General features: G+C 40.0%; 1 protein-coding gene and 1 long non-coding RNA gene across 7 annotated transcripts in view; both read left to right on the forward strand.

Moving 5' to 3' along the window:
- Positions 1-230: 230 nt before the first annotated feature.
- The window catches only part of ARID4B (AT-rich interaction domain 4B), a 93526-nt gene continuing 72568 nt past the window's right edge, over positions 231-21188 (forward strand). For 2 of the 6 annotated variants that reach the window (XM_055810676.1, XM_055810680.1), the window contains exons 1-2: positions 231-499; positions 1685-1739. In XM_055810676.1, coding sequence (XP_055666651.1) covers positions 1734-1739 — 6 coding nt within the window. In that variant the 5' untranslated portion in view covers positions 231-499; positions 1685-1733. Of the gene's footprint in view, positions 549-960; positions 1032-1121; positions 1264-1461; positions 1486-1684; positions 1740-21188 lie in introns of those variants that run through there. The other 4 variants (XM_055810677.1, XM_055810679.1, XM_027789100.2 and 1 more) reach the window with 4 other exon arrangements.
- On the forward strand, positions 17963-20437 carry LOC129784898 (uncharacterized). Its single transcript, XR_008748107.1, has 2 exons — positions 17963-19477; positions 20196-20437. It is a non-coding gene; the product is annotated as an uncharacterized LOC129784898 (long non-coding RNA).

A 21188-nucleotide genomic window follows, 5' to 3' on the forward strand; every position in this document is an offset into this window, starting at 1 on the left:
CGCCGCGCGCGCCCCTGCCCGAGCCGGCACGGCGGGCGCGCGAGGACAGCGGCACCCATGAGGCCCCTCGGCGCCGAGTCTCAGTTTCCATAGAAGTGGAGAAGAATGATGTCAGTATTTCCGATGCGGCGGCCAATGGGGCCGAGGGGAGGGCGGGCTCTGCGGGCCTGGGCCCAATGGAGGAGGCGGGGAGAGGGGCGTGCCCTGGCCAGTCCGCCCGTCAGTCAAGCAGTCGGTGTGGGAGGGGGAGGGGGACCGAGAGGCTCCGAGCCGAGCAGTCACCGCCGCCGCCACCGCCGGGTCCGCGCAGGACGGATCGGCCCCCTCCGGGCGCCGCGCGGAGCCGCCGCGAGCAGAGCCGTTGCCGGAGCGTTGAGCGGGGGCCGAGGCCGGCCGAGAGGGCCCGGAGCTGAGGGGAGGCTTCGACCCGTTCCCTTCCCTCCCCCCCGCCTCGGGTCGGGGGAGTAGCGGGCGGGCGGGAGGGCGCCGCGGAACAAAGGTAACGACGCCGAGCCGGAGAAGGAGCCCCCCGGCCCCGCCGCCAGCGGGTGAGAAGGCGGCGCGGGGCCTCGGGGGGGCGCGGGGCCGGGCGGCGGCGGCGGGGGCGTGCGTGCGGGGGGGAGGGGGGGCGGTTGTTTTTCTCCTCGTAGCGAGACTGCGGCGGGACTCGGCGATCCTCCTTCTCCCCCCCCCCCCCCCCCCCCGCCGCCCCAAACACCCAGCGACGGCGCGGGGGGGAGGGGGATCGGCTGCCGCCTGCCTGCGGGAGGGACCGGCCGCTTCTCCAGCCCCCTCCTCCCCCCCCCCCCCCCCCCCCCCCCCCACACACACACACACACACACACGCTCGGTGTCCCCGCCGAGCAGGTCGGGCCCCTTTCTCCCCGCCCCCCTCCCTCCCCGTCCCCGCTCCCTTCTTTTCTTCTTCCTTTTCTTCCCCTCCGCCGCCTCCCGCCCGCCCTCCCCCCGCCCGGACCCGCTGCGCCGAGCCGGGGAGTTGCGGCTGTTGCTGCTGAAACTCCTGCCGCGGAGTCAGCGCTTTCCTTTATTTGAGGGGGGGTGGTGGGGGGGAGGAGGAGCCGCGATCCGGAGCCGCAGCCCCTACAAAAGCGTGTGTGTGTATGTGTGTGTGTCGGGGCGGGGGGGGCTGCTACCGACACCCCCGCTCCCCCGCCGCGCACACAGGCACTCTTCCTCGTACAATGGAGGAAGAGCCTCCCTTCCTCTCTCCTCCTTCCCTCTCTCCGGCTCCCCGCAGTAAAAGTATGTGTGTGTGTAGGGGGGGTCCCGGGGCTGGGACCCTGGCGGGTCCCCTCCCGCCTGCTGGGTGCCTGGGGAGGGGGCGCAGCGCCCCGGGGAGGCAGCCGGGGACGCCTCCCCCCCCCCGCGGCAGCCGGGGAGGCTGGGGGTGGGTTGTTGTTGTGGCAAGTTTCTCCTCCTCTGACAGAAATGGCGTCAATGGCAGCGAGTGTAGGGGAAGCCGCGGTGTGTGGGGCTGGAGGGGAAGCAGCGGCCGAGGAGGGAGGGGAGGGGGGTTCAGCGGGGAGATAGTGGGGGGATCCGGGGAATGCGAAGGGGGAGTTTCGGGAGGAGCCCAGCGCCCCCACCCCGATCGCTGCCTCCCCTCCCCCCGCCCGGTGCGAGCGGCTGGTGCGGTGCCTTAGCGCTTTGTTTTAAATTCCAGGTCCAGCGCTCAGCCCTTGCCGAGGCTTTTACCGCAGCCTGAGCTCATCATGAAGGTAAAACACTCGCTTGTGTGCCTGGGAGGGGAAGGAAGGGAGGGTTGCATGAAGAAATGCTGTCCTATCTGTCAGTCCATCTGTCCCGACCCCGGCGAGAGGCTCGGTGCGGTGCTGGTGCGGATCCAGACTGCGGGTTGCTTCGCCCCCACTGCTGTGTTTTGGTGCCTTTGCTCGTAAGCCGACGGTGGGGCAGGTTTTGCTCGGCTGCCTTATGCTGGGGGGGAACCGTAAGTTGGTGGAGCAGGGGTTGGTCTCCTTCAGAAACATTGTTTGTAGGAGAGTAAGGACATGGCTGCCTGGGCTGAGCTTGCTTCATGGAGGAGCAGGGGACAGTCACCCTGCTTGAGAAAGTAACGTTGCAGGGGAAATGCTGGCTATGCAACCGTGTTTACTTGAATAGAGGGTAAATGGTACATTTACTTAACTTTCTGTTCGTTAATAACAGTTTTGTTGAATGAATAATCTTGATACGATCAGGGAGGGTGCACGTAAGGGATTCTCTGCAGTGAAATGACTGCTGTAAGGTGCAGAAAGATTTCCAAACAGGTTCTAATTTTCTTCTCAGTGCTCTGTAGCATTCACCTACCTCATCGCTGCTCACCTACCTCATCGCTGCTCGTTTTTCTTCTCTTAGGCCTTCCTAGACTATTTATTTGCAATATATTGCACACGTTTTATAGAAAAAAATGTGTCGGTGGAGTAGAATGATTTCTTGTGTGTGTGGCAATGATCTGTGTACCTAAACATAGTTTTTAACAGCTAGGTTTGTTAGGCTTTTTTTATCATTTTGCTGATATGTCTCACTTAAACTGCCATTTATGTTACCATGACCCCCCATGTAATTCAGCTGCCGGTCCTGCTGGGCAGCAGTAAATCTCATTTGAAAAATACTGTAAATCATATAAAAAAAAATAATTGTAACAAACCTGTGATACACCCATCTCTTTGATATTTATTAATAAAAAAGAGCAATCGGGGGGGGGGGGTGTCTTGTACTATCAAGAGTTGTGCTACCATCTGTGAATGAGTATTATGTAAAATGTATACCTCATACTATATTCACATGCTGTAAACGGTAAATGATACAGACTGTTTCAATTTCTGGATTGATCTGAGTTACTGAGCAGCAAACTTTAAGTCTTTTTGTGTAGCTGTTGAAGGTTTAGAATGTTTGGGTTTTTTTTACTTGGAGACTTAACAGTGTCTTTTAAAAGACCATGTTTTAATTGCCCTACCTATGATCTTTCTTTAACGAGTGTTAAGATCTAAAATACTGCAAAACGTCTTTCTCATTAAAAGTAAACTATTTATGAATTTACAACAACAGGCTGTTGTAGTACGATACGGAGCTTTCCAAATGTGGCTCATTGCCTGGTGGAGATGCAGGAGAAGGAAGCGAGAGAAATAGGAGGCAGTATAGGGAGCTTTTTTCCCCCATAAGGAGAAACACTTACTTAAACAACAGCTAAATTTACATACATTTCTAATATTCTTTCTCCATGTAAACAAATCTCACAGTTACCATAGAGATTAGGTTCAGATACTGTGGTTGCGGAGCCATATAAATATGTAGATAGACAGTTTGCGAGGATGAGGAGGTCGGATCACAAGTGGAATGCAGTGTTCTGTGGAATACTGATAGAGACCCCCACTTCAGGCTGAACTGAATGTATAACATGCTTCAATTTAAAGTAGCAAACAGAGAAACCTGTAAATATATATATATATAAAAGCTCCCAGCTTACTTATTCTTTGATAAGGTTTGTGATACTATTGCATTTTTAAATCTGGATAATTCTGCCAGTGTGTTCAAATGCTGAGTTTAAGTCTGCAGTTTTTGCAGTCTGTGTGTGTAGCATTAAACTTACGTATGCTTGAGATAACTCCTAGTACTTTATTTACTGTGCCCTGTAATGTTAAGTGAGGTTAATCTTTAAGTCATTATGTTGAAGCTTTAGTTACTACAGTGAAACTTTTAACAGACTTTGTAGCTTAACAGAAGTTTCTAAGATTCAACAGTTTAATGAAGACTCTTTTTTAAGATACCAGGAATAATACAGTGCATCAGTCTTTTCTGCCTGGCTTGAATTTGTAGTTTATTTTCCGAGCTTACAAGGATTAAGTCCAATAAGAAGCAGTAAGGAAGAGTGCTTAAGACTATTCTTAGCTTTCTGTTCGTATCACTACAAGGTAATACTGACTACTAGATCAAGATACTGTTTAAATATGATTGTATATTTGCGTGCATTTATTTTGTGAGTTATTGAAAGAGTATTCCTCAAGGACACTTCAGCATGTAGAGGATTTAATGCTTTAAGGCCTAGTCTTACTTTGAGTCTGCTGACTGCAGACTTGCTGCTGACTGTACGATGGAGGCCCCTGTTTTGATTTATGCTTTGGTCATTCTTTCACATGGGGAGGGTTGTGTATTCTGGTGCCCAGAGCATTAGAACTGGATTCCTTGTTGGTATCTTTGTCTCTCGGGGTGAACTTGAACAACTCATGTAGCTTTACTGACTTTTTTTCCTATCTGCGTGGTATGGATAGGATGCTTATCGTTCTTTGTAAAACATAGTGAGGTATATTTAGGAAGAGCACCAAGCTGAACTGATAGAAATCTGTAAGTCACTCACGCTCTTGCATTTTGAAACCTTCTGAGACAAGAGAGGTGTGCTGCTTGCTAGGAGAGTACCACCTCCAAAGCTGTTGGCTTGATTGTTCTCCCTGCAATAAACCAACTTAATCCAAGTAAATAAAAGTCACTTGTATAAACTAGTAACTTTAGCCTAGTAAGTAGTCCTCCCATGGACTGCAAAGGCCACTTGAAGGCAGCCTGGAAATATCTTGAAATATGTCGTAGAAGAAGCATTCAAGTCTTGACATGACTGTTCTTGTGATGTTCTACTGAATCAGGTGTTTTCCTGTGATAGATGACCTCTGATAGTAGTTGTATAGATAATGGCTAAGACGGTTTGTATGTTGTAGTGAAGCTTTTATTTTTTAAAGTTAAGCACCTTCTGCATAAGGTCTTTTTGCATTAAATATGCTTTGGAAGCATGTAGAATCTGATTATTTAAAAAACTAATTGCATGCCATCAAATCACTACCTACAAGGTAGGTAGCAATATATATGAAAACATTATTATAGTTTGTTTTTATTTTTTCCCCAAAGTCAGCAAATAAATGCCAGGAAAGCGAAGTCTCTGCTTTTAAAGAAAGACAGACGGACAAGCTCAGTTTCGCTGATGATTTGTACCATTGTACAACTACTGTAAATGCTCCTGAGATTTTTATGATATTTAAATATGTGAATGAGGGTAATATACCCACTGTAGCTAAAAAGTTCACTGCTGACTGGAGATAAAAATAGTGGATGTCCCAGAAGCTTGAGGAATGCACTATAAATTAAATGGTCTGAAATGATTGTTTTGAATGTTTTGATGGTATTTGCATGTTAATATTTTTCAGTTTGTAAAAAATGAAATACTTAGTGGTTGTAGTATTTCTGTTTAGTAGCCCTAGATGTTCCTGAGTGCTCGCTCAGAGCTGCCAGGCTAACAAATTAAGGAAGTTGTGTGTACAGTTTATAGTGTTTTGGGTTTTTTTAATTCATCCTGAGTTTACACGTTGGTTTCAGTAGTCTTTCCTAGTGATCTCTCTAGCTATCCACAGAGATCGCTGGTGCACACTGATGCTGTTAACTGCTTTCCCTTAAAGCCAGTTAGTCTGTTGCTCGTATTCTCTGCCAGTATGGCAGAGGACAAAAGTGAAATATCTAGTAAACTTTTCAGTCACCAATTTCCAACTTCGAGCACAAGTCAGCTGAAAGTCCTATTGCTCTTACGAAGGCTGGAAACCAGTCATGGAATGTAGTGACCTTTCACTTTCTGGTTAACTATTTGAATTACAGCAGAAATGGAGATTTATAAATAAAGAGTACCATTAGAGTAGGTTTTGTGCTGGAGGTAGGAGAACAGGTAAGTTTTAAAGGTGGTTTTCCCCTGTAATTTGTTTTTGCATTATGGAAAATTATATTCTTAAATTCTGTCCTGATGTTCCAGTTTGAACAAGTGATCAGAGGCAGTTACTGACTTCCTCGTGCTTGCATAATTATGTAGAAAGCAAAGCAAACACCACTTGCACTTACAAGCAATTACAAGTCACGTTGGAATAATCTATGTTATTTTGAAATCGTTTATTTGCACTTTTGAAATGCCAATCTCAGTATATTTTACAGTGGCTAAACAACATGGAAGTCTTGAACTTCAATCTGCATGTTTAGTATGGTACTAATCAGTAGTTGTGTTGATAAGGACTCAAAGTTAATTAGACCACCTAGTGGAAAAAAGACTGTGTTAGGCTGAGAAGACTAAAGTTGTAATAAACTATGAGGATTAGAAAAATTAAACTGCCTGTACTGTTATCTTCAAAGTTGGTGAAGGATTTATGGATCAGTGCTCTCACAGCAGCAGGACTATTGTATCAGGATGCTGTCTAAGAAAAATAGTAGTAGGCAGAATAATGAATATGCATGTATCTTCACTAGAACACTTTGAGATGGTTATTCAGTTAACTTTGTAGTCTGAAACAAGTGTTGTATACATGTAGTGCAGAAGCATGCTGTGATACACATTGCATGTGTGTGTTCAAAGAAATTCGGCTATTGTAGTTGAGAAGTCTTTTGAAACAAAATGCGGAAGTTTTGAGGTGTTGAGCTTTACAGTCACTGTCAAATTCCTAATCTGAATGCTTCGCTGGTCATATAAACTGAAAAAAAGCGGCTAACTTTGAGAAAGGTTGAAATTACGCTGTTGTTGTAAACTGGTTTTGAATTTTTGTTTAAACCCTACAGATACACACATTTTCCTTAGAAATACATGCTTTTATAATAGGCTGAAGAATAAAAATAAAGGGAGTTTGAGATTTCCTCATTTGAAAAAGGTAACAAATTTTATAGAAAAACCTAAGCTTAAATTTACTTTTGCACCCTAATATGATACAGAGCCATCCAAATGCTAGATTATTTATTAGTTTGTACTTAAAAGTAGTTAACCTGTTGTGAAATGCAGTAGTATGTTCCCTGCAGTTCTATTTACTATAATAGGTACTTCAGCTGTTTTTACGGAAATGTACAAATCTGAATAAACATGGATCTTGAATTGGGTTTGCCCTATATATTATTCAGGTCGCAGTTGAGAAATGTTAAGTCAGGGCTTGTATGGGTGCTTGATTTTTCGTTGATGTGCTTCGGTAACAAATACTCCTTTTCTGCCTCTCCTATTTAGCACTTCCAGTGTTGTCCAGTTACTGTGCTTACTACCACTCACTAGATACTTGCTTGCATGTGCATGGAATGGATTTTTAAAGACTTTCAAAGAAAGATTTCAAAAGGCCTCCAGGGAACTAAGGAAAATTATTCAGCCCTATGCATAAACTAAATGTTAGTCATTTAATAAGTGTTAGAATAATTATTTTAAAAGGTTTTGATGGAAAGTCATAAATCTGGGTGATGGGGGATTTTTCTTTTTTTTTTTTTTTTTTTTTTTTGTTAACATGGGGTGACCAGATGAGAGGATATTTCAGGGGATTCAAGTATGGAAAAAACAGCAGGCCACTTTGATATTCTATACTTGACAAGACATCTATTTTCCTTCTGAAGATTAGTTTGAACCAGGGAATAAATTCAATAAAGCACTATTGTGCCTTTTTTTTTTTTTTTTTTTTTTCCCTTTGCTCGGAAGGCAGCATATAAAGCAGTCATGACCTGTTTAGCAAGAAGTGTTAGTAAGCAAGCTCTGGAAACGCAGCTGTGAGGCTGTCAGAGCAGGGTGGTGGAGAGTGTTGCTGAGTTACTCGTAGAAAACTACGACTGAGGTGACCCACCTGCATTGTGTACGACCACTGTGTGGTGGTGACTTCCTGAGTGATACTATATTAATTAATTAGATGTGGAGTAGTGCTATTCCAGGGTTTCCTGAACCTGTGGGGAGCACTATGAAGAAGATTTTTCTTATGAGCTAAGCACAAACATTGTAGTGCCCAACCATGAGAAGGTGTTTTCCTTACTGTGAGCAAAAGCAGTAGTCATTTCATCTCCAGTTAACCTGGAGTTACTTGCTCCCATTGCTGTTGTTTTTGAAGCCTGTATGTGCCCTGGAATGAATAAGGTAGGTAGTACACTAAAGAAAAACCCTTTAAGCATCCTGAACTCCCAAATTACTTGCGTCTTTGATGGTGACTTCTGCAGACCACCTTAAGGAGCACACTAGATACAGCATTCATCAGTTGTCATTTAAAGTAATTGTGAGTGCAGACATCTACAGAGCTCTGTTGCAGAGCAGATTGCCCGAGTTGGACTAACTGGTGAATAACACTGTTCTTGGGCAGAAGAGTGAGTTTTCTGTTCTCGTTGTTTAATCTGTTGGTTTGTCCCCCAACAACCTACAGCAAAGGATTTGGTTTCTTAAGTAGTTTGTCAGATTAAGTTTGTATGGTCGTGGAAGAATGCATTTTTGTACACTTCTTCCACTCCTGGCTGTTTATTCTTGTCTTTTGTGCCAGCAGTCCGTTTGGGTGGTCCCGGGGTGTACTGAATCAAACTGAAATTAACAACAATCAGATAAATAATTCTTCAGTTGTAGCCAGTCCCTGACCTGGCTGATCCCTACCATTGGGGTGGAGGAAGGAAGGAGAGGAAAGCAGAAGTGCACCAAGACTGATTTGGATGAGCTTAAACTGCTTGTGAACACATTCCTCCCCATCCCTCTGCCAAGTTAGCACTTTGCAGTCGTTAGGTTAAACATTTTGTAAACTGTCTACACGTGAAAGTGCAATAGAGGTTTTTCTAGGCTTGCTTACGAGCTAGAACATGGCACTTCTCTAGAGGTTTGAACTCTCATGTTTTCTGGAAGGTGTTGAATGAAACCATTAAATGGAATTGTGGCTGTGCCTTGAAGGTGACAAATAAAATTTAATTTTTGGTATGATAAACTATGATTTCAAGTTGGAAAGGTGAAGGGGTTTTAAAGAAGAGATGGTATTAAACACAAAAAAGAATGTATTTTAAGTACTTTTTAAGGAGGCCAACATAAGCTTTGCTTCTCTATCTTCCTCAGGTTCTTATTCAACACTTGGAAAGCTCACTATCAATAATATCTTCCCCTCCCCCCCCCCCAACTAGAGAAACAGTTGCTATTATATTTATCTGCAGAAAAATATTTATAAATCTTAGATTCCTATACCATAAAGGTGATAATCTTCATGTAACTAACACTTATGTTAATACATTATGACAATATTTTGACCAATGGGTGTAAGAATTAAGCGACTGGTTTACCTTTTTTCGAAATCAAAACAGTTGGAAATGATTAATTTGGGAAGAAATTACATCACTCTTTCTTTGATAAGGAAATTGAAGGAATGGAAGTCAAGCCTTTGATTCTTTGTATGTTAAGGCGGCCCATATATTTATGGGTAGATTAGAGAAGACCCAGTGACAATCAGGAGTTGGATGCCAGTTGGATATGGTAGAATAAGGTGTGTGACACTTTCTACTTACTACCAGAAACCTAATGCAGAAATTTGGAAGACATTTGTTACTTTTCTTTCCAAGAACTGTGGTTCTCGTTGAACTTTTGCCTGGGAGCCTTTTCCCTTTTTCCTCTTGGATGCCCTACTGACTCATTATTAATTGTTCATACTGGCCTTCTGAGGGCAAGGAAATGGGATTTAACTTCAGTGAAATTCAGAACCAAGTGTATCTGATGTAAGGTTTCAGCAGCTGGTAATAAATAATGTAATAGGGAGTATTTTTTTGTTTATTTTTTTTCTTCACATTCTTTTCTGACCTGAAAAAAGTGTTTCAGTTTGTGGCAGGGCAACCTGATCCACTGCGATAATTTTTTCCTTCAGATTTTCAGCTGTCCTCTCAACAGCAGATTGCAAGTGCTAAACCTCTTATTTGTGCATTTGAAATAGTCCACTTCATGTTTTCTTAAAGATAAATGTAGAATGCATTCTTCTAAGGTTACAAAGAATGCTTTAGATTAATTTATAATGCTGGAAGTTAGACTTTCCAATAACCTGTATGAGTGCTCAAGTGAAAGAGTGTTAGCTTAATCTTTTTGTTAATGCTGTGACACTTAGGTTAATGTAACTTCTTTTCCTGGGAGGAAAATAGGGGTTGAGACATTTTGGAAATGAGTACATATTACACCAGCATTTCAGAATTGAGGAATTTCTAACGGAAAATTTGTTTTCACTTTTTAACTTATTTTGCTGCATTGCTTATTGGAAGGTAGACATTGCTGTAATACTAGATGAATGTTACCTCAAATTACATCACTAAACTTAGAAAGAAAATACATATAATTCTTAATTGTTGTGCTTCCATAAATACAAAAGCATTTTTTGTATTTTGTACAGGAATAACGTAATAAATTTCCACTCCAGTTTCTTTAGAAGGTTGTCATGCTAGATGTGCATTGAGGGAGATAGTGAAGTACTTTAACATAAGTAAGACTGCACTATAGCTTAAAATTTAAGAGTATGGGATTTTCCAATACCTTGCTGCCTGGAACAGAGACAAAAATAGAGACAACAGTCCACCTTTAAGTCATTTCCATTTTGTGAATGCAGATTTATTCTGACATGATCTTCCAGAACTTTATAATTACAGTCCACATACGTTTACCCATAGAACATTATCTGGGTAACTGTGCTGTGTCTTTGTCGTCTTCCTGAAATTTTGTGCCTATTTTCCTGCGATGCTGGATAATTTAAAAGACATTGAAGTCTGGATTCACTCCTTTACCTACAGATTACTAGTGCAGCTTTTATGTACCTAAAAATCAAGTAGTATAAAAGATGATGTAATCTGACGATGGACAGTATTGCATACATGGGCTGGAACCTGCAAAGAATCACACTCAAATATATTCTACTATGCTTGATCCATTTTGAAATCAGGCTGCTGAGGCTGCTCTTTTAACTGTGTTCCCTGGAATAATGTAACATGAAGTTCCAGAAAGTATTAGTATGTATATTACATATCTGTCCGCAGTAATTCAGTTTTTCTCTGTTGGTAATTCTTTGGCTGTTCAGCTAATACTCTGATTTCAGTTTACTTTGCCTGATGCTAGCCAAAATGTTTGGATTGATAAGTTAAACGTATTTCACTGTATTAGAATAAATCTCTTATTTAATACGGTGACTTTTCTCAGATAATACAGAGTATATATTTATATGTACACTTACTAGTGTAGGGTGGTTCGGGTTTTCAGAGGCAAGTGAAGTGAATAAGTTGCTTTTGTTACATTCTAAATAGTAAGAAAAATTCTGTTTTGATGACAGTGTAATAATAGTATATCAATGATAGAGACAGGTGTATGTCCTGCTATGGCAGACTTTTTTCACTGGTAATGTACATGGCATCAGTAGCATCTAGATAGCAACTGAAGTGGTCATCTTTAGAGTGGAATGCTTTTATTTATATCTGTTCATAGCACTGATTTCAGTTCACTAGAAGTTTACTACTCTGCATTTAAATAGAGAACAATCCTACCTGTTTCTGTCTGGAATAACTTGTTGTGCAACAGCACTTAATTGAACATTTGAAATGATGTAATAAAATCTTAATTACGATCTGATAATAAATATAAAACATGGCACCTATTCTGTGGAATAAAAATCATGATACTTAAGCTGGTCTGATAAAGTTTCTCTAGTTGTGTATATTGTGTTTACTTAGTTGGAACTTTGAGGAAGCAAATCGGCTTTTATGATCTTCATAGAAATGCATATATAAAAAAATTTTAGAGAGAGAAAATGGCAAACTTCAGGTGCTTGATTTCAGACCTATTCAGGGACAGTTCCAGAACTTTGCTATCTTATTGCTGTAGCTGGCTATCCTTACTGTGTTTGCTCAGAATTAAACTTGGGAAGAGAAAAACACACATCAGTACTTGAATGCCACCTGCAAATGGGACTACCCTGTGTTTACAGGAAAACTGCTTAATCTTAAAAGAACTGCAACATCTTTTCACCCGGCAATTTTTGTTAATACAGCTTTTGAGCCCACTGAAACAACATTCCAGCCAAGTACACGAATGAGTATGTGGGCAGAAGGGCCAGTGTGAACTCTTTAGCTGGCTATTCTGCTTTTAGCAGTGATGATGCACAGTATTTCTGTGAAAGCAAATATTACAGTGGGCTGATTAGTCATACAGTAGTACTGGATGATTAGGTTTATTCTTTAAGCTGTGTATTTCAGATTTTTTCTTCAGTCATCTTCTTAGGCTTGGGGGGGGGGGGAAGTTGATCATAAAAATATAATTGAATAGAATTTTATTGGCATATGTAGTTGATGCCATAACCTGTTCATTTGACAGAGATACTGGCATTTTATTGGGCATGGTGAGAATGCTGCATTGCCTTGGGTACCAAAGACCCCTTGGAATGCCTCTTGTTGAGCTTTTCAGAGCAGAATGAAGTTTCGTGTGGAAAGTAATGCTAGAATTGTTGATCTACAGAGGACTAGCAAGTAAAACTTGCATAGGTTTTTTCTCTTTCACTTTAGTAATCCTAAATGTTAGTTTTTGAAAAGAGGCTAAAAAAAATATGAAGGTTTTAGTATAAGAGGCTTAAAGACTTTTAAGAAAAAAAACCCTGAGCTTTACAGAATAACTTCAGCACATTTGAAAGCAATGAATAGAGTCTTATATCACCTATACAACTTCCAAAATTTTACTCTCTGTTCTTTAATATGTTGAAGAGTTTTGTGGAATCAGAGCAAGGATCTTTCCTTAAATAGCCACTCCCTGGAAATGGCTGCCATTAGTCACAGGCTAAGCCAGCTGAAGATGTTTTGGAAACAGGTGCAGCAATGAGTAGCCAAAGAAACTGAAGCATTCTGGGTAGTTAAATTGGATAAAAGGTATGAAATAAGTCGTTTAGGTCCTTTAATTCCTTAACTTTGGAAAGTAGCCTAGCTGAGGACTAGCTGCTTTTGTATTGTTCTTCCCTATAGTACTGCAGTGGCACTTTCACTTTCTGTGTAGCACACATCTAGTATGTTAACACTATTCATAATTATGTGTCACTTGACAAATCTTCTCTTAAACTTACTGTTCGTCTGGTTATTTTTCTTAATATCTGTGTTACTTTTAATGCTTGCATTTTTTGTTTGCTATGGGTATTTTCTGATGGAAAACTCTTGAAAGGATTTTTAAAGAGTAGAACTTAACTGAACAGGAAAAGCTTGCATCTCTGCTTTGGATAGCTGCCATATTGGTTATATTTAGGGTTTTTTTTTTCCCAAAACCTCCTTTTACAGACTTAAACTTAAATACTGAACTCTTACATTTAGGTAGAGAAGAACTCTAAAAGATGAATGCTGTTGTGGAGAGGGATGAAAAAGAAAAATGATCGGTTTTCTTGTAATACCCTTGCTACTGACTGTGCAGGTCAGTAGTAGTCTTGGAAAATGTATTGAGATAGGAGTGTGTTTATGTGCTTGTATTTGTTAGATTTCTACAAGTTAGGAAGCTTGTAAAGCTACCCCATAATATATTTAAAGGAACACTAGTTTTTATGAGAAAGAAGGTGAAAGTTAAAATTATGGACTTGAGATTTCAGTCAAGAATTTGGTCATACCCTCATCACGCAAAATTGTACAGTTAGAGATATCTTCCTTCAGAAGGTGTGGTCATGGTATTTCTTCCTATTAATCTGGGGAAAGTGGGATATGTGGATAAGTTGTTGGCTTTTCTCCCCCCGCCTTCAAGTTGTGAAGTTAGTATTTACTTGAGTCACTGTCCATCTGAAAGAAAAGTTCACTGTGAAAAAGAATTGGCTATAGTTTTCTAGCAGAAGATTACATCAGTGAAAACTAAGTTTATTCAATAGAATATTCTGCCACAGCAAGGCACTTTGAATATAACGTCACCCATAGCAGCTAAACTAGAAGTTAATTTGAGGTATGGATTGCCTTGTGCTACGAACTGGGAAAGAAGCATTGCCATTTTGTTGAGATAATTCCAAGTTCACTTACTTGCTACTTCTCTTGGGAAGTTGACAGTGCAATGTTGTGCAGAGATACCTGTGCCAATATGGAAGTAGTCCACTTGTCAGCATGAGTTACAATTTATCATAGTTTTTTTTCAGGTGAATTACCAGTTTAATTTCTGCGCTGCCCTAACTACCCAGTGTCCAGCTTAGTTAGGCATCTATATTCTGCAAGGATGTAGATAGTTCATAGGTCAACAGTGGCCTAGTAGGTACTGGTAAGAAAACACCAGTAGATTTAACAGAAAATAATGTTCTCTTCCAGGCTCATATAATAGGTTATGTGGATTACATAGCTGCAGTCTTAACTGATACACTGTCTACTTTTCTTAACTGGGAGCTTTCTGTAGTCTTAACCAACCATGTAATAGCAGTGGCAGACTAAACTTAATTTGAATCTGTTTCAGTGTGCTTGGATGCTTCTGCATAGTGCAAGTATGTGTATACTCTTCTTCTGCTTCACTTCTCTTTGACCTTGCTTGTGTCTAATTCGAAAAGCTGTCTTCTGAGTGTCTTTAATGCAGTGCTGTGGGTTCTGTAAACTGCTTCTAAGGAGACCTAAAGATACAACTAAGACAAGCAAGCTTGTTGTTGGTAGGTCTGTTTATTATTGAGGGACCTATAGCTCCACTAGACTATTGAGGGGAAAATCAGTACGTTGACAAATTTAGTCATATGCATCTGTCCTTTTGTAATTATATTTAATTGTGTATATATATTACCCTCTTTCTTTGCATACATAATAGTAGTAGGTACCTTAAATTCCTATGGTTCCCTCCCCCTTTTTTTTTTATTGGGAGAGGAAGCTGAAGAACTATTTGATTATTTTGAAAAATGTAATATCTTTCTAGAAAGATGGATATATCTATATATAAATAAATATATTATGCAGATATATATTTGTATTATAGTACCACTTAGAGGCAGTTCAAGGATGGTAAGACTGTCAGGTGTCATAAAAGGATAGCTTCTGCTGGACTAAGCCTAAGGTACTGTTGATGTTCTGCATGTGTGTAGTTAATTGTTTGTTGTTTATATCTTCACTAATGTAATGTTAAGTAACCGTTTATTAGGAAGAAGAATCCTCTTCATAGGAAGCCTGGAGAAAAAAAAAAAAATATTTACAATGTGTAAAAGGGAAAAAGCATAGGAAAGTATAATCTACAGGACACTAAAAAACATATCTAGAATGTATTATGCCAAATACATTCCAAAGAGACCAGTATAGATTTGTCTATAAAGCATAATACTTCTGATGTCTACTTTCCAAAATTTATGCTGCAAAACAAATAGTGGTCAGGGTGATATTTATACACACACACACACCCCCCAAACACATATATACGTATGCCTTTTAATATCTAGCAGTTACCTACAGTTCTTTAAAAGGTTCAGATTGTTGGCTAGCTTGCCTTTGAATTTCATTCGAGTTTTATTCTATTAGCTGTTTCAAATGCGTAATTGTGGCATAGAGAATTCCAGGAAAGCCAAATATAAAGGCTAACTATTTATAAGCCAAAATTCTGCACTCTTGGTGTATTAGTTGTTTTAGCCAAATGAGACACATTTTGTTAGCTCTTGTGTAACATTTTCCCCAGGAGACTAAAGAATAGCAGGTTACTGACTAGGAATAAAAGGCTAGTTTAGACCAGGAGTGAAGATCTGCCAGAACGTTCCAAATAAGGATTTGCTTACGCTAGAACCTAAGGAAAAGTCTAGGAATTGGTGTATATCTAGTTGAATTCAGAAATCATCCAAAAAGCAAAACAAGTGAAAAAAGCTTGAGTTTAGCTGGTATGCAGAATGAGAATCTCAGAAGTTATTGCTGGCACTGAGCTAGAAAGGAAGAGACTGTTGGTCTGTATATACTAAATCTGCTGAAGCCAGAGGAGAAAACTGAGGACAGTTCTGCAGAGCAAGTGAAGGAGAGCCTGGTTTGACTGTTCTGAAGTGCATTATCAGGTTCTGTTACTTCTCTTTGGATCTTGGTGAATCTAAGCCTTACACTTTGAGATCAAAACAACCTGTTTGGAAAAGCAGGAAAAAAGCAAAAGGCAAGTCAGTGGAGAGAGTAGAACTTTTTTTTCTGCAGTTTTTTATCTTTATGTTATATGCTTTTTATTTAATATAGTCTAAAATGGGGATTTAAGTGACTATCTTCCCCAAGTCTGAATTTTGCAGAAAAAAAAAGTGTCAATGCCAGAGGTGTAATTGACTGAAATTACCTTCAGGGTGATACTTGGCCTTCCTTTAGTTGATAGGGTTTTTTAATAGCAATGTCAGGCTTTGTGACGAGAGGAGGAAGTCTGCATACACATATTCCTGTAACTGTAGCATGCCTTTGAGTGCATGTGCTGTGTCATACGGTGCTAATGGGCTCCCCAGGGTAAATCCACACAAGACCAATGAAAGAATATGTTTTCTCATATTTTTATCTCTTTGCTATTATGGATGTAACCTGAAACTCAGGTTTTCTGGGTCCAGTGTGATTTAGGGTCTGCCATTGCTGTTAAACTCCATGGAGTTAAGGTTTATCCTTTCTCCTTCCCGGTGCAAGGCAGTGACTTGTTCTGTGAATCTTTCCTGTCCAGCTCTATGGTTCTTGAGTTTTCTTGTTCTACTGTAGATCTTTGCTCCTCTAAGGCCTTTTAAAGATTGTCTCAACACTGGGTCATTGTCTGGGTACAAGTTCTCTCTAGTCTGTTCATTAAATGGTGCATTTTCTGGAACGTTAGACCAAACGTTGTTTTTTGTCAGGATGGATCCTGTTAATAAATTGAATGAAGTGAAGTTTCTATTTTGTGGGAAATTCTGATTTTTTTTAAAATTCATCTTGAAATCAGTTAGCAGTTTAAGATTGGATTTATTTTACAAAAACAGATTAATAAGAAAAAATTGTTTGGTTCTCTAATGTAGTGGTAATGGTGCTTTGCTAGTTTCCTATAGAAATATCAACACTCTGTCTAATGCTACAGAATGCTCAGTTGAATCACATTTTTTTTTCATCTGATAAAAATGTTTCACTAGAAAAGCTAATACCTGCTTTGTTTGCAAATAGTGTGCAGTGGATATAAAACTTAACATAAACTGGGTTTTGAGTGCTATCCAAGTAGATTAGACTTTGAATACAAACTTGCATTTGACCTTGCATATACTCCAGTGCTGAAGTGCTTTCAGCCAGTGTAAAGCCACTTCAGGGATTTAGTGGAGATGTTGGACTGAAAGCTGTTTGTTAGACACCCAGATCTCTGACTTGCATTTCAGGGATGAAACCCAGTTTAGAGGATCAGTTGAAGAAGCAATAGTTAGCTTGATTATCTAGTTATTTAAAAAAAAATATAAATCAAGTAGTGTGGTAAATGTCATCTTCCTCATCCAGATAGGGGCATCATACATTTAGTTTTTAGAATTTGGAGAGAAAGAAATCTAGGACATGCAATGAAAAGGTAAATATAGAAGATGCTATTGCATACACACACAAAATGGTAGGGAAGAGGAGTATTTTCTAGGTTTTTTTAAACGTCTGTTTTTTGCAAACCTTAAAAATTCTGAACGGTGATTATGGAGTGCTACTTCATGTTGTAGTTTGAGTCAGATTGCCAGTTTACCCACTGATTTCTCCTTTTCTACTTTAACTCTGGTGTTAGTCATTTGTCAAATTGGTGAGTTGAGTCCCTTTAGCCTTTAATCAGAGGTGTGCCAGAACTGATGCAAAAAGGAGAATGGACAGGGAAAGGCATCATTCATGCAGATTTCAGTTTGGAGGGCCAAGGCCTTTTACATTTCCCCTTTTACACTGGGGAGTTGTTAATTCAACTCACAAAAGAACACACCACCTCTTTAATTGTCCCTGCCTACATCCCACCCCACCTCTTCACCCTGTTTCAGAAATTAAGGACTACCACTGGCAGTAGGCAGTGTCTTGTCACCAACTTCTATTGTTTAACCCAATTTATTTGGTTTATTTTTGATGGGTATTTTTTTTTCCTCTGCAGGTAGACAGAGATCTTGGAATATTTATCCTAGCATTCCTGACTTTATTCTTAAAAGACTGAATTGGTTCAACCCTTCTTGCTAGAGTGGTTTTCTGACTTTGCATCAGAATCAAGTCAGCATCCTGATGTTCATTGAAAATTACCAGGAAAAAGCAAGTAAATGAATACGACTTGCACTGAGGACAGTTATGTTGGATTAGATTTCTAGCCTAAAGAAGCCATATACTTACTTTTGCACCAGTTAGGTTTTAATGCACTTAAGTTTTTAAAAGTTTCCTGTCAGTTGTGTAGCATTCAGGGCTGTTGTAATCCTCTGCTTCTTGCTGTTTATTTTGTCAGCTCATACAGTTCTACACAATTTATATTTTAATTCTTATACAGGTAGTTGTTTATTTTTGGGTTGCGAATACAGCAGAAATGGTGTATGTTGGTAATTTCTCACTTAAAATCAGATTCTTTTTGCTTTAAATAGCCCCCACTTTCCTTCTTCCCCTTCTGAATTTAAAGGGCCTATTCCATCTGTTCCCTCTAACAGATAAAGCATTATGAATATTGCCATTTTTGAAATCTAATATGCAACTGTATTAACTACAAGCTATGTTACCAGCTTTTTCTGTAAGTACTAAGAAAAATGCATTATGAAATTCTGATCCATTATAATGGGATGCCTTTGAGGCTAAAAAAACCACAGCTGTAATAGCCACAAAATTGCAGGATTTCAGAGCAATGAATATGAGGACAAGGCAACCGGCTTTTGCCTAGATAATTTGTTGAGAGAGGAAGTGGGGACTGACTGCAACAGTTGAGCTTGTAAAACTAAAGTGAACAGATTGTCGCTGAGCAGAGTTGTGTACAGTGTATTTTTAAAATTAGTATTATGATAAGTAAGTTGAGCTCTAACCAGAGATGAAACCATGTGCATATTTCCTGTCTGTCTGAGACAGCACAAATGCCTGGGGGTGGAAGAATTGAGTTTTGACACACATCAGCACATATCAGAAGTGATAAAGCTGGTATTTCTTTTGCTAGAAAAGGATAGAGTGGTTTTCCTGATCACTTTGATTGGCTATTTACTATATGGTGCAATTCACAGAATCTTGAAAAGCACAGACAGCTCTTCAGAAGTCTTTCCTGTTCAGTAGCTGCCTTTATCACAATATTTTGTTTTAATTATGGGAGTTTCTTGTTGAGTCAGAATGTGAGTGTGAAGACCTATAGCCAGATGAGGCTTAGTCTGACCTACTACTGCTTCAGACTTTGCTTGGTCATTCCTTTAGTGTGTATTTAGCAAGACTGTTGATTTAAAGCCTTAAAGAGATGGAATATTTACTTCAACCTTTATGATCTCAAGTAATTGGTTACACAGAATACTAACTTCCTTTTTTTTAAACCTAAAAGCTCTGTTCATCCTGAGGCTGTGGGATTTTTTTTTAACGCCCTAGACTGCAAAGTTAAAGACACTTGCAATATTGCTTCTTTCCTATGCAATGAAAGAACACTGTAGTCTGACATTATAGGCCAAGTTCAGTGAAGAGCTGTAGCTAGCTACCCTGTTGTGTTTGTGGTACTCCTCAGTATGAGGGACGGCACTGCAGAAGTCTCCTTTGTATTACTATGAACGTGCAAGCATGTGGCACGGGATGCTCTTGTCTGCTGGGCAGAGAGAGAACTGGTCAGGTAAGAGTGCTTTACAAAGCAGGGTTTTGTGGTTAGCACAGGACCTATCTGCAAGCACCTATGACTCGTTCAGGCATCCCATTTCCTTTAAGGTGGTTCATGTCACAGATTTGCAGTAGTCCGCGTCCTTTGGAGGTGTGAGATAGGCGCTTTATTCAATCAGCCAAGATTCCCAGGGTATAGAATGGAGTATTTTGCAGTAGCTGCCCTTTAATCTAAGGTTTTAGTGTCTGGGATTGAAGACAGCTAACAGGCTAAGCTGGGGAGCCATCAACAGTCAGCACACTTGCTAGAGTTTCACGGTATGGTATGTGCCACATTAACAGTTCACTGCTATTGCAAATGGAACATGCTGCATGCCATTTCTTCCTCCCCTGGGGTGCAGTTCCTGGGGGAAAAATAGCTAAAAAATAAATGGCACATGAGGCAATGTTATAGTCGTGCCCAAAAGGCAAATGTCATGCTGGAATGTTAAAGCATTATTTGAAAATTGTGTGAAATAATCTGTTTGCTTCTCTTGCAATCAGTTAGCCCATACCTGTGTCCGTTTTTGGGCACCAGCTTGAAGAAATATGTGAGGTAATTAAATCAGAATCCAGAGGAAACCAATTAGAAATACTTTTAATCAATATTGAAAAATAAATAAGTGTGTCTTAAAAATATGGCTTATAGGTAAAATTTACACAATAACTGGTTTGAGGTTTTTTATTTCTTTCAGAGATTAGATTACTTTAAGGAGTCTCATCTCTTGAAAACTGCAAAGCAGAAGTACGCTGATCTCCATGTGCAGTATTGATAAGAAATAACAGCAGCAAGGAATATTTAGATGAGATACTACAGAAAACTGTGTAAACACTGGAATATGTTGTGTGCAGCAAGTGTGGAATATTCACTCCTGAATTTAATAATAGATATGACAGACATCTGTTACGAATAATAAAGCTGAAATGATCCTACTGAGAGGAATGGCCTTGATAACCTTTTATGTGTAATTAAGTTTTTGTTTGTTTTTCCCAGGAATCTCATCCATTCTAATTGAATCTTTGATAAAGTGGGTAATTAAGTTATTTCAGTCTCTTTGTAGGTATTTTCTAAACTCATTTTCATAGTTCTTTCTGAACGCCTTGTCCCTGGCCAGCAATTGTACACTGAATGCCTAGGCAGCAGTTGAGGGAACATGGCAGAGATAAAAATCCCCTCTCCTGTCTAAAATTTCTTATGTTTCTGTATGGCGTTACCCATTTTACATTACAATGCTTTTGGTACCCTCCTGTGTACAGTTGGCTATCTTCTACAAACACAAATATTTTTTTTTCTCTTGAGATTTCATTGACTTGTTTTTTCACATAGTACTGTATTAGTCACTTTGTTATTTTGCTCATGAACAGCCTGGACTGGGATGTTTAATTAAGCTATCAAATAATCTTTGTTCCAATCCATTTGGAACACAAGATATCATTATCATACCATTCTTTTCAGTGCTTTGAAACATCCCAAGTTTTTTTTGTAGCAGAAGCAGCATCTCCAGACGGAGTTGTGGCAGATCTTAAAAACTGAGGCAAGTTATCTAGACCTAATAGTTGGAGTAATGCTCCTAAGCATTATCTGAAGCTTTTAGTTGGAAAAAGTGTGTTTGCCAAGGGAAAGATTTAATCTAACTTATTTTCAATTGTAAAACAGGTATCAGGGATATCCTTTTTACTAAATTATT

Source organism: Falco peregrinus, chromosome 7, assembly GCF_023634155.1.
Source record: "Falco peregrinus isolate bFalPer1 chromosome 7, bFalPer1.pri, whole genome shotgun sequence".
NCBI lineage: Eukaryota > Metazoa > Chordata > Aves > Falconiformes > Falconidae > Falco > Falco peregrinus.